The sequence below is a fragment of the Patagioenas fasciata genome, chromosome 39 (assembly GCF_037038585.1).
Source record: "Patagioenas fasciata isolate bPatFas1 chromosome 39, bPatFas1.hap1, whole genome shotgun sequence".
Taxonomy (NCBI): domain Eukaryota; kingdom Metazoa; phylum Chordata; class Aves; order Columbiformes; family Columbidae; genus Patagioenas; species Patagioenas fasciata.
This window is the reverse complement of record NC_092558.1, coordinates 708,095-722,909: the sequence shown is the minus strand read 5'-3', so window position 1 is coordinate 722,909 and position 14,815 is coordinate 708,095. Positions and strand designations below refer to the sequence as shown.

General features: G+C 59.0%; 1 protein-coding gene across 6 annotated transcripts in view; it reads right to left on the bottom strand.

Annotated features, from left to right (window-relative positions):
- The window catches only part of AHNAK (AHNAK nucleoprotein), a 32,262-nt gene extending 18,363 nt beyond the window's left edge, over positions 1–13,899 (bottom strand). For 3 of the 6 annotated variants that reach the window (XM_071801454.1, XM_071801455.1, XM_071801457.1), the window contains exons 1-4: positions 13,691–13,898; positions 5,591–5,688; positions 4,719–4,872; positions 1,161–1,348 (exon numbers count right to left, since the gene is read on the bottom strand). In XM_071801454.1, coding sequence (XP_071657555.1) covers positions 1,161–1,348; positions 4,719–4,872 — 342 coding nt within the window. In that variant the 5' untranslated portion in view covers positions 5,591–5,688; positions 13,691–13,898. Of the gene's footprint in view, positions 1–1,160; positions 1,349–4,718; positions 4,873–5,590; positions 5,689–13,690 lie in introns of all 6 variants that reach the window. The other 3 variants (XM_071801456.1, XM_065862143.2, XM_065862144.2) reach the window with 3 other exon arrangements.
- Positions 13,900–14,815: the final 916 nt, after the last annotated feature.

Below are 14,815 nucleotides of genomic sequence, written 5' to 3'. Positions count from 1 at the left end.
CATGATATAATGGAAGAAAATGTACAAAAAGTGACTAATGTGGGAATTATCAATTAATAGAGCGACCCTCAAAGCGCCTCAAAATGGCGCCGGAATCACCTCAGGGATCAAAATGTCACTAAAATCACCTCAATGTTAAAATGTCACTAAATTCACCTCAGGGTCCAAATGTCACTAAAATCACCTCAATGTTAAAATGTCACTAAAATCACCTCAGGATCAAAATGTCACTAAAATCACCTCAATGTTAAAATGTCACTAAAATCACCTCAGGATCAAAATGGCGCCAAAATCACCTCAATGTTAAAATATCACTAAAATCACCTCAATGTTAAAATGTCGCTAAAACCACCTCAGGATCAAAATGACGCCAAAGTCACCTCAGGGGGAAAATGGCGCCAAAACCACCTCAGGATCAAAATGGCGCCAAAATCACCTCAGGGTCAAAATGTCACTAAAATCACCTCAATGTTAAAATATCACTAAAATCACCTCAATGTTAAAATGTCACTAAAATCACCTCAATGTTGAGATGTCACTAAAATCACCTCAATGTTAAAATATCACTAAAATCACCTCAGGGTCAAAAAGGCGCCAAAAGCACCTCAGGATCAAAATGGCGCCAAAATCACCTCAGGGTCAAAATGTCACTAAAATCACCTCAGGATCAAAAAGGCGCCAAAATCAGCTCAGGATCAAAATGGCGCCAAAACCACCTCAATGTTAAAATATCACTAAAATCACCTCAGGGTCAAAAAGGCGCCAAAAGCACCTCAGGATCAAAATGGCGCCAAAACCACCTCAGGATCAAAAAGGCGCCAAAACCACCTCAGGATCAAAAAGGCGCCAAAACCACCTCAGGATCAAAATGGCACCAAAACCACCTCAGGATCAAAATGGCGCCAAAGTCACCTCAGGATCAAAATGGCGCCAAAGTCACCTCAGGATCAAAATGGCGCCAAAGTCACCTCAGGATCAAAATGGCGCCAAAATCACCTCAGGATCAAAATGGCGCCAAAATCACCTCAATGTTAAAATATCACTAAAATCACCTCAGAGTGAAAATGGCGCCAAAATCCCCTCAGACTCAATATGGCGCCAAAATCCCCTCAAGGCTCAACATGGCGTCCCTGGAAGGTCACAGTCGGGTCCCCACTCACCAGCACGAGCTCGGGGCTGCTGGGGACGAAGACGTCGTGTCCCCACGTCTGTCCGGGCAGGGGGGAGCGGTCCCCCTTGCGCTGCAGGCGCAGCCCCAGCGTGTGGTGCCCCATGGAGCTGAGCAGCTGCGCCACCTCCCCGGACTGCAGGTTGTCGAAGTACACAGTGGCGCCCACGATCTGGTCACCTGCGGACAAGGGGGAAATTGTCACTTAAACGGGGGGAAATGTCACGGAATGGGGGGAAATGTCACGGAATGGGGGGAAATGTCACTAGGTTGGCATAAAAGGGGAACAAATTGGGGGGAAAATGGGCACAAATGGGGGGAAAAGTGGCGCAAATGGCGGGAGAATGGGGAACAAAAGGGGGGAAAAGTGGTACAAATGGGGGGGAAATGGGGGACAAATGGGGGGGGAATGGGGAACAAATGGGGGGGAAATGGGGGACAAATTGGGGGGGGAATGGGGGACAAATGGGGGGCGAATGGGGGACAAATGGGGGGGGGAATGGGGGACAAATGGGGGGGAAAGGGGAACAAATGGGGGGGAAATGAGGGACAAATGGGGGGAAAAGGGGAACAAATGGTGGGAATGGGGAACAAATGGTGGGGGAAAAGGGTCACAAATAGGGGGAAAAGGGGCACAAATGGGGGGAGAATGGGGAACAAATGGGGGGAAAAGTGGCACAAATGGGGGGGAAAGGGGGAACAAATTGGGGGGGGAATGGGGAACAAATGGGGGGGTGAATGGGGAACAAATTGGAGGGAAAATGGGCACAAATGGGGGGAAAAGTGGCACAAATGGCGGGAGAATGGGGAACAAAAGGGGGGAAAAGTGGTACAAATGGCAGGAGAAAGGGGAACAAATTGGGGGGGGAATGGGGACAAATGGGGGGGAAAGGGGAACAAATGGGGGGGGGAATGGGGAACAAATTGGGGGGGAATGGGGAACAAATGGTGGGGGAATAGGAAACAAATGGTGGGGGAATAGGAAACAAATGGTGGGGGAAAGGGGAACAAATGGGGGGGAAATGAGGGACAAATGGGGGGAAAAGGGGAACAAATCGGGGGGGAATGGGGAACAAATGGTGGGGGAAAAGGGGCACAAATAGGGGGAAAAGGGGCACAAATGGGGGGAGAATGGGGAACAAATGGGGGGAAAAGTGGCACAAAGGGGGGGAAAAGTGGCACAAATGGGGGGGAAAGGGGGAACAAATTGGGGGGGAATGGGGAACAAATTGGGGGGGGAATGGGGAACAAATTGGGGGGGGAATGGGGAACAAATTGTGGGGAATATGGGCACAAATGGGGGGAAAAGTGGCACAAATGGCAGGAGAATGGGGAACAAATGGGGGGAAAAGTGGTACAAATGGGGGGGAAATGGGGGACAAATGGGGGACAAATGGGGGACAAATGGGGGACAAATGGGGGGGAATGGGGAACAAATTGGGGGGGAAATGGGCACAAATGGGGGGAAAAGTGGCACAAATGGCGGGAGAATGGGGAACAAAAGGGGGGAAAAGTGGTACAAATGGGGGGGAAATGGGGGACAAATGGGGGGGGGAATGGGGAACAAATTGGGGGGGAAATGGGCACAAATGGGGGGAAAAGTGGCACAAATGGGGGGGGAATGGGAAACAAATGGGGGGAAAAGGGGCACAAATGGGGGGAAAAGGGGAACAAATTGGGGGGGGAAGGGGAACAAATTGGGGGGGTTAAATTGGGATAAGTAAGGGGGGAAGGATCAGAAATGGGGGAACAATGAGGGGGGAAAGGGGGACAATTGGGGAGGGAAAGGGCGACAAATTGGGGGAAAGTGGCATAAATGGGGGGGAGAAGGGGAACAAATGGGCGGGAAAGGGGAACAAATGGGGGGGTTAAATCGGGATAAATAGGGGAGAAAGTGGCACCAATAGGGGGGAAATGTGGCACCATTGGGGGGGAAAGGGCCACAAATTGGGGCGGGAAAGGGGCACAAATTGGGGGGGTTAAATCGGGATAAATAGGGGGGAAAAGTGGCACCAATGAGGGGGAAAAGGTGGACAAATTGGGGGGAAAGGGGCACAAATTGGGGGGGAAAAGGGGCACAAATTGGGGGGGAAAAGGGGCACAAATTGGGGAGGTTAAATCGGGATAAATAGGGGGGAAAGTGGCACCAATGGGGGGGAAAAGGGGGAACTATGGAGGGGAAAAGGGGGAACTATGGAGGGGGGTAAATTGGGATAAATGGGGGGGGAAGGGTCAGAAATGGGGGGACAATTTGGGGGGGAAAAGGGTCAGAAATTGGGGGGGCAAAGGGGCACAGGGAGGAAAAGAAGAGGGAGGAAAAGAAGAGGGGGAGGGAAACGAGGGAGGGAAAGCAAGAGGAGAAGGGAAGGGGGAAAGCAAGAGGAGAAGGGGAAGGAAGGGGGAAAGGAGGAGAAGGGAAGGGAAGAGGGAAAGGAGGAGAAGGGAAGGGAAGGGAAGAGGGAAAGGAGGAGAAGGGAAGGGAAGGGAAGAGGGAAAGGAGGAGAAGGGAAGGGAAGGGAAGAGGGAAAGGAGGAGAAGGGAAGGGAAGGGGGAAAGGAGGAGAAGGGAAGGGGAGGGGGAAAGGAGGAGAAGGGAAGGGGAGGGGGAAAGGAGGAGAAGGGAAGGGGAGGGGGAAAGGAGGAGAAGGGAAGGGGAGGGGGAAAGGAGGAGAAGGGAAGGGGAGGGGGAAAGGAGGAGAAGGGAAGGGGAGGGGGAAAGGAGGAGAAGGGAAGGGAAGGGGGAAAGGAGGAGAAGGGAAGGGAAGAGGGAAAGGAGGAGAAGGGAAGGGGAGGGGGAAAGGAGGAGAAGGGAAGGGGAGGGAAGGGAAGGGGAGGGAAGGGAAGGGAAGGGAAGGGAAGGGAAGGGAAGGGAAGGGAAGGGAAGGGAAGGGAAGGGAAGGGAAGGGAAGGGAAGGGAAGGGAAGGGAAGGGAAGGGAAGGGAAGGGAAGGGAAGGGGGAAAGGAGGAGAAGGGAAGGGAAGGGAAGGGAAGGGAAGGGAAGGGAAGGGAAGGGAAGGGAAGGGAAGGGAAGGGAAGGGAAGGGAAGGGAAGGGAAGGGGGAAAGGAGGAGAAGGGAAGGGAAGGGAAGGGAAGGGAAGGGAAGGGAAGGGAAGGGAAGGGAAGGGAAGGGAAGGGGGAAAGGAGGAGAAGGGAAGGGAAGGGGGAAAGGAGGAGAAGGGAAGGGAAGGGAAGGGAAGGGAAGGGAAGGGAAGGGAAGGGAAGGGAAGGGAAGGGAAGGGAAGGGAAGGGAAGGGAAGGGAAGGGAAGGGAAGGGAAGGGAAGGGAAGGGAAGGGAAGGGAAGGGAAGGGAAGGGAAGGGAAGGGAAGGGAAGGGAAGGGAAGGGAAGGGAAGGGGGAAAGGAGGAGAAGGGAAGGGAAGGGGCACAGGGAGGAGAAGGGAAGGGAAGGGGGAAAGGAGGAGAAGGGAAGGGAAGGGGAAAAGGAGAAGGGAAGGGAAGGGGGAAAGGAGGAGAAGAAGGAGGAAGCAACTGAGGCACCAAGGTGTCCAAAATAGCCCCAAACCCCCGTTTTCCCCCCAGTCCAGGTCCCACCTTCCCTAACGACGCCCATCTTGGCGGCCGGCGAGTTCTGCTGCACGCGCCGGACGAAGACGCCGGCGTCGGTCTGGTCGATGGTGATGCCATGGGACGAGCTGCCCTGCCAGCTGGGGAGCAGCAGCTCCCGCGTCTCCTCCTCCTGCTCCATCTGTGAGCAAACGGGGGCGGCCCCATTGGGGTTGGGGTGAGGGTGGTGGGGGTGAGGGTGGTGGGGGTGAGGGTGGGAAATGGGATGTGACCAAGTGATGCCAAAATACATCCCAAGACCTCCTAGAGAGCCCAAAATGATCCTTAGAGAGCCTGAAATAACCTCCAGGGACCCCAAAATATCCCCCAGGGACCACAAAAAATACCCCTCAGGGACCCCCAAAGATACCCCCCAGGGACCCAAATATGATCCCATGAACCACTAAATAACCCCCAGGGTCCCCAAAATGGTCCTTAGAGAGCCCGAAATAACCCCAGGGACTCCCAAAAATCCCCAAGTGACCCCAAAATACATCCCAGGACCTCCCAGAGACCCCAAAATGATCCTTAGAGAACCCAAAATAGCCCCCAGGGAACCCAAAATAACCCCCAGGGAACCCAAAATGATCCTTAGAGAGCCCAAAATACCCCCAGGGATCCCCAAAATGGTCCTTAGAGAACCCACAATACATCCCAGGGACCCCCAAAAATACCTCCCAGGGACCCCCAAAATGATACTTAGAGACCCCAAAATACCCCCCGGGGACACCAAAATGGTCCTTAGAGAGCCCAAAATACATCCCAGGGACCCCAAAAAATACCCCACAGGGACTCTAAAATCCCCCCCCAAGAAGAGCGAGCAGGCATCACCTCGGCCTCCCCCAGTTGCCCCCGCTCACCTTACTGGGATGACTGGTCCTGGCCAGATCCGCCCCGGGAATCCCCGTCGCCGTCACTCGGTGGCCCTGGTGGTGGCTCTGGTGTCACCGTGTCCCTGCTGGGGACACCGGCGACGGTCACGACAAGATCCGGCCTCTCCCGCTCCCTTTTGGGTGGTTTTGGGGTCCCCAAACCCTCAATGTCCAACCACAATGTCCCCAAACCCTTGACATCCAACCACGATGTCCCCAAAGACTTTGTCGTCCAACCATGATGTCCCCAAACCCTCGATGTCCAACCACGATGTCCCCAAAGACTTTGACATCCAACCACAATGTCCCCAAACCCTCAGTGTCCAACCACGACGTCCCCAAAGACCTCGATGACCAACCACGGTGTCCCCAAACCCTCAACATCCAACCACAACGTCCCCAAACCCTTGATGACCAACCACGATGACCCCAAAGACCTTGATGACCACACATGATGTCCCCAAACCCTCGATGTCCAACCACGACGTCCCCAAACCCTCAACATCCAACCACAATGTCCCCAAACCCTTGACGTTCAACCATGATGTCCCCAAAGCCTCAGTGTCCAACCACGATGTCCCCAAACCCTTGACATCAACCACGACGTCCCCAAAGACTTTGACATCCAACATCCCCAAAGACTTTGATGACCAACCATGATGTCCCCAAACCCTTGATGACCAACCACGATGACCCCAAAGACCCTCATGACCAACCACAATGTCCCCAAACCCTCGACGTCCAACCACAATGTCCCCAAAGCCCTTGACGTCCAACCACAACGTCCCCAAACCCTCAACATCCAACCACGACGTCCCCAAAGACTTTGATGACCAACCACGATGTCCCCAAACCCTTGATGACCAACCATGATGTCCCCAAACCCTCGACAACCAACCACAATGCCCCCAAAGACTTTGATGACCAACCATGATGTCCCCAAACCCTTGATGACCAACCATGATGTCCTCAAACCCCTGACGTTATCCAAAAGAAGGGTCTCACGTCACGTGTCCTTCACCCATGTCTCCCAGTGTCACCCAAGGGGTGACAATGACACATGAGGGGATTTTGGGGGGTGGATTTGGGGGTTTTCAGCCTTTTCTACCAGCTGAGGAGCATCAAGAGATGTTGGGACATTGTCCCCAAGGGGTCGGTGGCATCTCTCCCTTGAGGAGCATCAAGAGATGTTGGGACATTGGTGGCACCTCCCGCCTCGGGGACCCCCAGGATGTGTTGGGGTTGGGGCGGGGGACATCTGATCTGCCCCCGTGTCCCCGTCCCCATGTGTCCCCCGCTCCAGGGGTGTCACCGGTGGCTGTGGAACCACCTGGGACCACCAGGAACCACCAAGAACCATCAGGAACCACCTGGGACCATCTGGGACCACCCAGGACCATCAGGAACCATTTGGCACCATCAGGAACCACCCAGGACCACCCGGGACCGTCAGGAACCATTTGGCACCATCAGGAATCACCAGGAACCATCTGGGACCATTCAGAACCATCAGGAACCACCTGGAACCATCTGGGACCACCAGGAACCATTTGGCACCATCAGAATCCACCTGGGACCACCAATAACCAGCAGTAACCACCAATAACCAGCAGTAACTACCAGCAACTACCAGTGACCACCAATAACCAGCAGTGACCACCACTAACCACCAATAGCCAGCACTAACCCGCAGTAACCAGCAGCGACCACCACTAACCAGCAGCGACCACCACTAACCAGCACTAACCAGCAGCGACCACCACTAACCAGCAGCGACCACCAACAATCACCAATAACCAGCAACGACCACCACTAACCCTCAGTAACCAGCAGCGACCACCAATAACCGGCACTAACCAGCAGCGACCACCACTAACCAGCACTAACCCGCAGTAACCACCACTAACCAGCAGCGACCCCCAATAACCAACAGCGACCACCACTAACCAGCAGCGACCACCACTAACCCTCAGTAACCAGCAGCGACCACCACTAACCAGCACTAACCAGCACTAACCCGCAGTAACCACCACTAACCAGCAGCGACCACCAACAACCACCAATAACCAGTAGCGACCACCACTAACCAACAGCGACCCCCAATAACCAACAGCAACCCCCAATAACCCTCAGTAACCAGCACTGACCACCACTAACCAGCAGTAACCAGCACTAACCCACAGTAACCAGCACTAACCAGCAGCGACCACCAACAACCAGCAGCGACCACCAACAACCACCAATAACCAGTAGCGACCCCCAATAACCAACAGCGACCCCCAATAACCAACAGTGACCCCCAATAACCAACAGCAACCCCCAATAACCCTCAGTAACCAGCAGCGACCACCACTAACCAACACTAACCAGCACTAACCCGCAGTAACCACCACTAACCAGCAGCGACCACCAACAACCAGCAGCGACCACCAACAACCACCACTAACCAGCAGCGACCCCCAATAACCAACAGCGACCCCCAATAACCAACAGCGACCACCACTGACCACCACTAACCAGCAGTAACCAGCACTAACCCGCAGTAACCACCACTAACCAGCAGCGACCACCAACAACCAGCAGCGACCACCAACAACCACCAATAACCAGCAGCGACCCCCAATAACCAACAGCGACCCCCAATAACCAACAGCGACCACCACTGACCACCACTAACCAGCAGTAACCACCACTAACCAGCAGCGACCACCAACAACCAGCAGCGACCACCAACAACCACCAATAACCAGTAGCGACCACCACTAACCAGCAGCGACCCCCAATCACCAACAGCGACCCCCAATAACCAACAGCAACCCCCAATAACCCTCAGTAACCAGCAGCGACCACCACTAACCAACACTAACCAGCACTAACCTGCAGCAACCACCACTAACCAGCAGCGACCACCAACAACCAGCAGCGACCACCAACAACCACCAATAACCAGTAGCGACCACCACTAACCAGCAGCGACCCCCAATAACCAGCAGCGACCCCCAATAACCAACAGCGACCACCACTGACCACCACTAACCAGCAGTAACCAGCACTAACCCGCAGTAACCACCACTAACCAGCAGCGACCACCAACAACCAGCAGCGACCACCAACAACCACCAATAACCAGCAGCGACCCCCAATAACCAACAGCGACCCCCAATAACCAACAGCGACCCCCAATAACCAACAGCGACCACCACTGACCACCACTAACCAGCAGTAACCAGCGCTAACCCGCAGTAACCACCACTAACCAGCAGCGACCACCAACAACCAGCAGCGACCACCAACAACCACCAATAACCAGTAGCGACCCCCAATAACCAACAGCGACCCCCAATAACCAACAGCGACCACCACTGACCACCACTAACCAGCAGTAACCAGCACTAACCCGCAGTAACCACCACTAACCAGCAGCGACCACCAACAACCAGCAGCGACCACCAACAACCACCACTAACCAGCAGCGACCACCACTAACCAGCAGCGACCCCCAATAACCAACAGCGACCCCCAATAACCAACAGCGACCACCACTGACCACCACTAACCAGCAGTAACCAGCACTAACCAGCAGCGACCACCAACAACCAGCAGCGACCACCAACAACCACCAATAACCAGCAGCGACCACCACTAACCAGCAGCGACCCCCAATAACCAACAGCGACCCCCAATAACCAACAGCGACCACCACTGACCACCACTAACCAGCAGTAACCAGCACTAACCCACAGTAACCACCACTAACCAGCAGCGACCACCAACAACCAGCAGCGACCACCAACAACCAGCAGCGACCACCAACAACCACCAATAACCAGTAGCGACCCCCAATAACCAACAGCGACCCCCAATAACCAACAGCGACCCCCAATAACCAACAGCGACCCCCAATAACCAACAGTAACCAGCGCTAACCAGCGTTAACCAGCAGCACCACGGGTCCCGGCCAAACTGGTTTGTGACTCAGGGAACTGGGAGAGGCCGCGGGGAGGGGGGGGGGATGGGCGGGGGGGGGTGACTCAGAGCCCCGAGGCCCCGGGAGGGGCCCGATCCCGCCCCTCCCCCCCCATAACACCCACACAGCGGGGGGAGGGGACACGGGGGTGACCCCCCCGGGCTGTTTGAGGTGACACCGCCACATCCCCCCCGATGTCACCCCCCACCCCCCCCCCACGGGGCTATTTTTGGGGTGAACCACGTGTCCTTATATTTTTAGCCACCCCCCCCCATGTTGACATGTTGATGTCCCCAAAAAGCACCAAAAAACCACCCCCAAAATACATCGAAATGCGCCCAAAATGCACCAAAATCACCGCTAAATGCACACCCCCACCCCCCCCCCACCTCAGGGTGACCCCCCCCCCCGTGTCCCCCCCCCCCCCCCGGCGCCACCATCAGCAGAAATGTCACCGCGCGTTTGTGCAGCCACATCGGGGACACAAAAGGGACCGCGACGCTCGTTAGTGTGGCCCCGTTAATTAATAACGGGGGGTGAACCCCCCCCCAACAACCCCCACCCCACCCCCCCCCGAAACGGCGGGGGCACCAAACACGGCGGACGGACCCAAAATCCTGCGGTTTGGACCCAAAATCCTGCAGTTTGGCCCCAAAAACCTGCACCCCCAAAATCCTTCATCTTGCCCCCCAAATCCTTCATCTTGGCCCCAAAATCCTTCACCCCCAAACCCCTTAATTTGAACCCAAAATCTGTCAGTGTGTCCCCAAAATCCTTCACCCCCCCAAATCCTTCATCTGCCCCCCAAAATCCTTCAGTTTGGGCCCAAAAATCCTTCGGTTTGGGCCCCAAAATCCTTCGGTTTGGACCCAAAAACCTTCAGCCCCAAAACCCTTAATTTGGCCCCAAAAATCCTGCAGTTTGGCCCCAAAATCCTGCAGTTTGGCCCCAAAATCCTTCAGTTTGGCCCCAAAATCCTTCACCCCCCAAATCCTTCATTTGTGCCCCAAATCCTTCAGTTTGTCCCCAAAAACCTTTGTCCCCAAAATCCTTCGGTTTGGTCCCAAAATCCTTCAGTTTGAACCCAAAATCCTCCATTTGTCCCCCAAATCCCTTAATTTGTCCCCCAAATCCTTCAGTTTGTCCCCAAATCCCTTAATTTGTCCCCAAAATCCTTCAGTTTGCCCTCAAACCCCTTAATTTGTCCCCAAAATCCTTCAGTTTGGCCCCAAAAAACCGTCAGTTTGGCCCCAAAAACCTTTGGCCCTAAACCCTTTAATTTGGCCCCAAAATCCTTCAGTTTGGGCCCCAAATCCCTAAATTTGTCCCCAGAATCCTTCAGTTTATCCCCAAAATCCTGCACCCCCAAAATCCTCGATCTGTCCCCAAAATCCTTCAGTTTGGCCCCAAAAACCTTTGGTCCTAAACCCCTTAATTTGTCCCCAAAAACCTTTGGTCCTAAACCCCTTAATTTGTCCCCAAAATCCTTCATCTTGTCCCCAAAATCCTTTTGGCCCTAAACCCCTTAATTTGCCCCCAAAATCTTCCAGTTTGTCCCCAAAAATCCTTCAATTTGTCCCCAAAACCCTTCAATTTGTCCCCAAACCCCCATCGCACCCCCCAGTGAAGACCAAACCCCCCATTAATTACCCGGCGCAATTAACGGGAGCGGGGGGGGGGGGGGGGGGGGGCTGATTATTCCCGCGAATTTTCAGCTGCGAAATCGGGGCTTTTTTTGCCCTAAACCCCCGTTTTTCGCACGATTTTGGGGATGGGGGGGGGGGGAAGGGGGTGTCCCCCCCCCCCCCGTTGTCCCGGGGCGAACAACGGCGGTACCGGCCCGACCGGCTCCGGTGGCTCCGCCCCCCCCCGCCCCGACCGGTTCCACCGGCTCCGAACGCGGCCCCGGGGGGGTCAAGTTCATCCACCCCCCCCAAATTCATCCCCAGCAAAATCCGCCCCCCCCCCCAAATTTCCAACGGGGGGGGGGGTGGGGTGGGATTTATTGCCCCCCCCCTCAATGCTTTGGGGGCGTTGGAGTTATCCCCCCCCCCCCCCCCCCCCATAAGGTTTAAGTTGGGGGGTGCAGCCGAATTTTTGGGGTTCCGGGTCCCGAGGGAAATTGGGGGGGGGATAGGTGGGGGGGGGGGCGGGACACATAGTGGGGGTCACATGGGAGTGTGGGGGTCACATGGGGATGGGGGGGGGTGTCACATGGGGGTGGGGGGGACACATAGGGGGGCGGGACATATGGGGGGGGTCACATGGGAGGGGTGCGGCCGCACCCCAAATCACAACAAGAATGGGGGACACCCCCCCCCCCCCCCATAAAAAACCAACCCTTTAGTGCATGGGGGGGGTCAAACGCACCCTAAAATTCCTCTCCCCCCCCCCCACCCCGTGGGGAAAGGGGGGGGCCCCGTCCCACCCCCGCGCTGAAACCGGCCCCTTAATGAACGTTAATTAAAAGGCGCCGCCCGTCGCTGCGGCCGAACCGCGCCCGAAACGGGATCCCCCCCCCCCGCTCCTCCCCACCCCCCCCGCCCGGGACACCCCCCCACGCCCCTCCCCCCCCCCTTCCCGGGACACCCCCCCACGGCCCCTCCCCCCCCGGGGGGTCCCCGGTGTCCGGGCGGGGCCGTTAAGGGGGGGGGAAGGGGGGAATTCCGTGGCCCCGCCCCTCGCGGGGACTCCCCGAGCGGGGGGGGGGGGGGGGATGGGGGGGACACGCCCTGCGCGAGCCCGTGGGGCGCGGCCGGGGCCTCCGGGACCCCCCCCGGGGTCAATGGGACCCCCCCCAGCACCAAAAGAGCCCAACGGGACCCCCCCTTGCACCCATAGGGACCTGCGGACCCCACCCCTGCACCCCCTTGCACCCACCGGACCCCCCCTTGCACCCATAGGGACCTGCAGACCCCCCCCCCCCCGCACCCACCGGGACCCCTAAACCCCCCCGGACCTCCCCGAACACTCACGGGACACCCCCCACCCCCCCAGCCCCACGGAGTCCCCGGGACCACCCCCCCCCCCCGGGCCACGCGTGGGACACTCGTGGGGCCCCCCCGAGAAAACTTCACGACACGCCCGAAACGAACGAGACACCCCCGGGACAACCGGACCCCCCCGGGACAACCGGACCCCCCTCGGGACACACCCGAGACAACCGGACCCCCCCGGACACACCCGGGACAACCGGACCCCCCCGGACACACCCGGGACAACCGGCCCCCCCGGGCCCCACCCGGGCCACGCGTGCGACACCCGCTCAGCGCCCCACGGAGTCCCCGGGACTCCCCGAGCCCCCCCGGGTGTCCCCCCGCTCCACTCCGGGGACATTCCCGGGACAACCGGAGCCGCCGGGACACCCCGAGGACCCCCCCAGGACCCCCCCATGCACTTCGGGGACACTTCGGGGACAACCAGAGCCCCCCGGGACACCCCCGCGCACTCCGGGGACACTTCGGGGACACCATGGGGACCACCGGGGCACCCCCGGGATCCCCCCCATGCACTCCAGGGACACTCCCGGGACCACCGGGACACCCCCCCGCACTTCGGGGACACTCGGGGGACACTCGGGGGACCCCCCCGCACTTCCGTGACCACCGGGACACCCCCCCTTGCACATCGGCGCCACTCGGGGGACACTCGGGACACCCCTAGGACCCCCCCTTGCACTCCGGGTACAGCCCCGGGACAACCGGGTCACTCCCCGGGACCCCACCCTGAACTTCGGGGACACTTCGGGGACACTCGGGGGACCCCCGGGACACCCCCCATGCACTTCGGGGACACTCGGGGGACACCCCCAGGACCCCCTCCCGCACTTCGGGGACACTCGGGGGACCCCCGGGACACCCCCCATGCACTCGGGGGCCACCCCCCTGCACTCCGGGGCTACTCCCGGGACCCCCCCGCCCTCCGGCGCCACTCGGGGGCCACTCGGGGGCCACTCGGGGGCCACCCCCGGGCCACCCCCTCGCCCGTCCCGCACCCCCCGGTCCTCCCCGGTCCCCCCCGGGCGCTCCCCCCCCCCCCCCGCAGCCGCCGCCCGTCGCGGCCGCTCCCGCTGCCCCGGGCGGAGCCGCCGCCGCCGCCGCTCCCGTTGCCCCGGGCGGTACCTGCGGGCTGAGCGCTCAGGTCCCCGGCGCTGCCATTCCCGGTGCCGGTGCCGGGACGTCCCGGTTGCTCCCCCGGTAGCTCCCGGGTTGGTGGCGGCGGGTCCCGGTGGATCCGTGCGGGGCGGCGGGAGCGGAACGAGTGGCCGCGCCCCGAGCGGGGCCGGGCTCTTGTAACGCCGGGGAGGGACCAACCGGGGCGGCGGCCGCCGCGGGACGGCCCCATCCCGCCCGCTCCCCTCCCGGCCTTCCCGGGCCCTTCATTCCCATCCCAGTCCCCTCCCGGTCCCTCCGTTCTCTCCCGGTCTTTCCCCGGTCCCATCCCGGTACCTCCCGGTTCCCTACGGGTCCTTCCCGGTCCCTCCATTCCCATCCCGGTCCTTCCCCGGTCCCATCCCGGTACCTCCCGGTTCCCTACGGGTCCTTCCCGGTTCCTCCATTCCCATCCCGGTCCCGTCCCGGTCCCTCCGTCCTCTCCCGGTCCCATCCCGGTCCCTCCCGGTTCCCTACGGGTCCTTCCCGGTCCCTCCATTCCCATTCCGGTCCCTCCCGGTTCCCTACGGGTCCTTCCCGGTCCCTCCATTCCCATTCCGGTCCCTCCCGGTTCCCTACGGGTCCTTCCCGGTCCCTCCATTCCCATCCCGGTCCCGTCCCGGTCCCTCCGTTCTCTCCCGGTCCTTCCTCGGTACCTCCCGGTCCCCCCATTCCCATCCCGGTCCCCCCAGTCCCATCCCGGTCCCTTCCCCATCCTGACCCGGTACTTCCCGCTCCCCTCTCGGATCCCCCAGTCCCCCCCAGACCCCCGGTGTCCCCTCCCGGTCCCCCCCAGACCCCCGGTGTCCCCCCGGTCCCCTCCTGGATCCCCCCAGATTCCCAGTCCCATCTCGGTCCCCTCATGGTCCCTTCCAGACCTCCCCAGTCCCTCCCGGACCCCCCCCACACCACCGGTCCCATCTTTGTCCCCTCCTTGTCCCCCCCTGATCTCCCTTGGTCCCCTCCTTGTCTCTCTGGACCCCCTGGATGTCCCTGGATCCCCCCGGTCCCCCCCAGCCCCAAGGTCCCATCCCTGTCCCTCCTGGTCCCCTCCTTGTCCCCCCTTGTCCCCTCTGGTCCCCCAGTTCCCTCCTG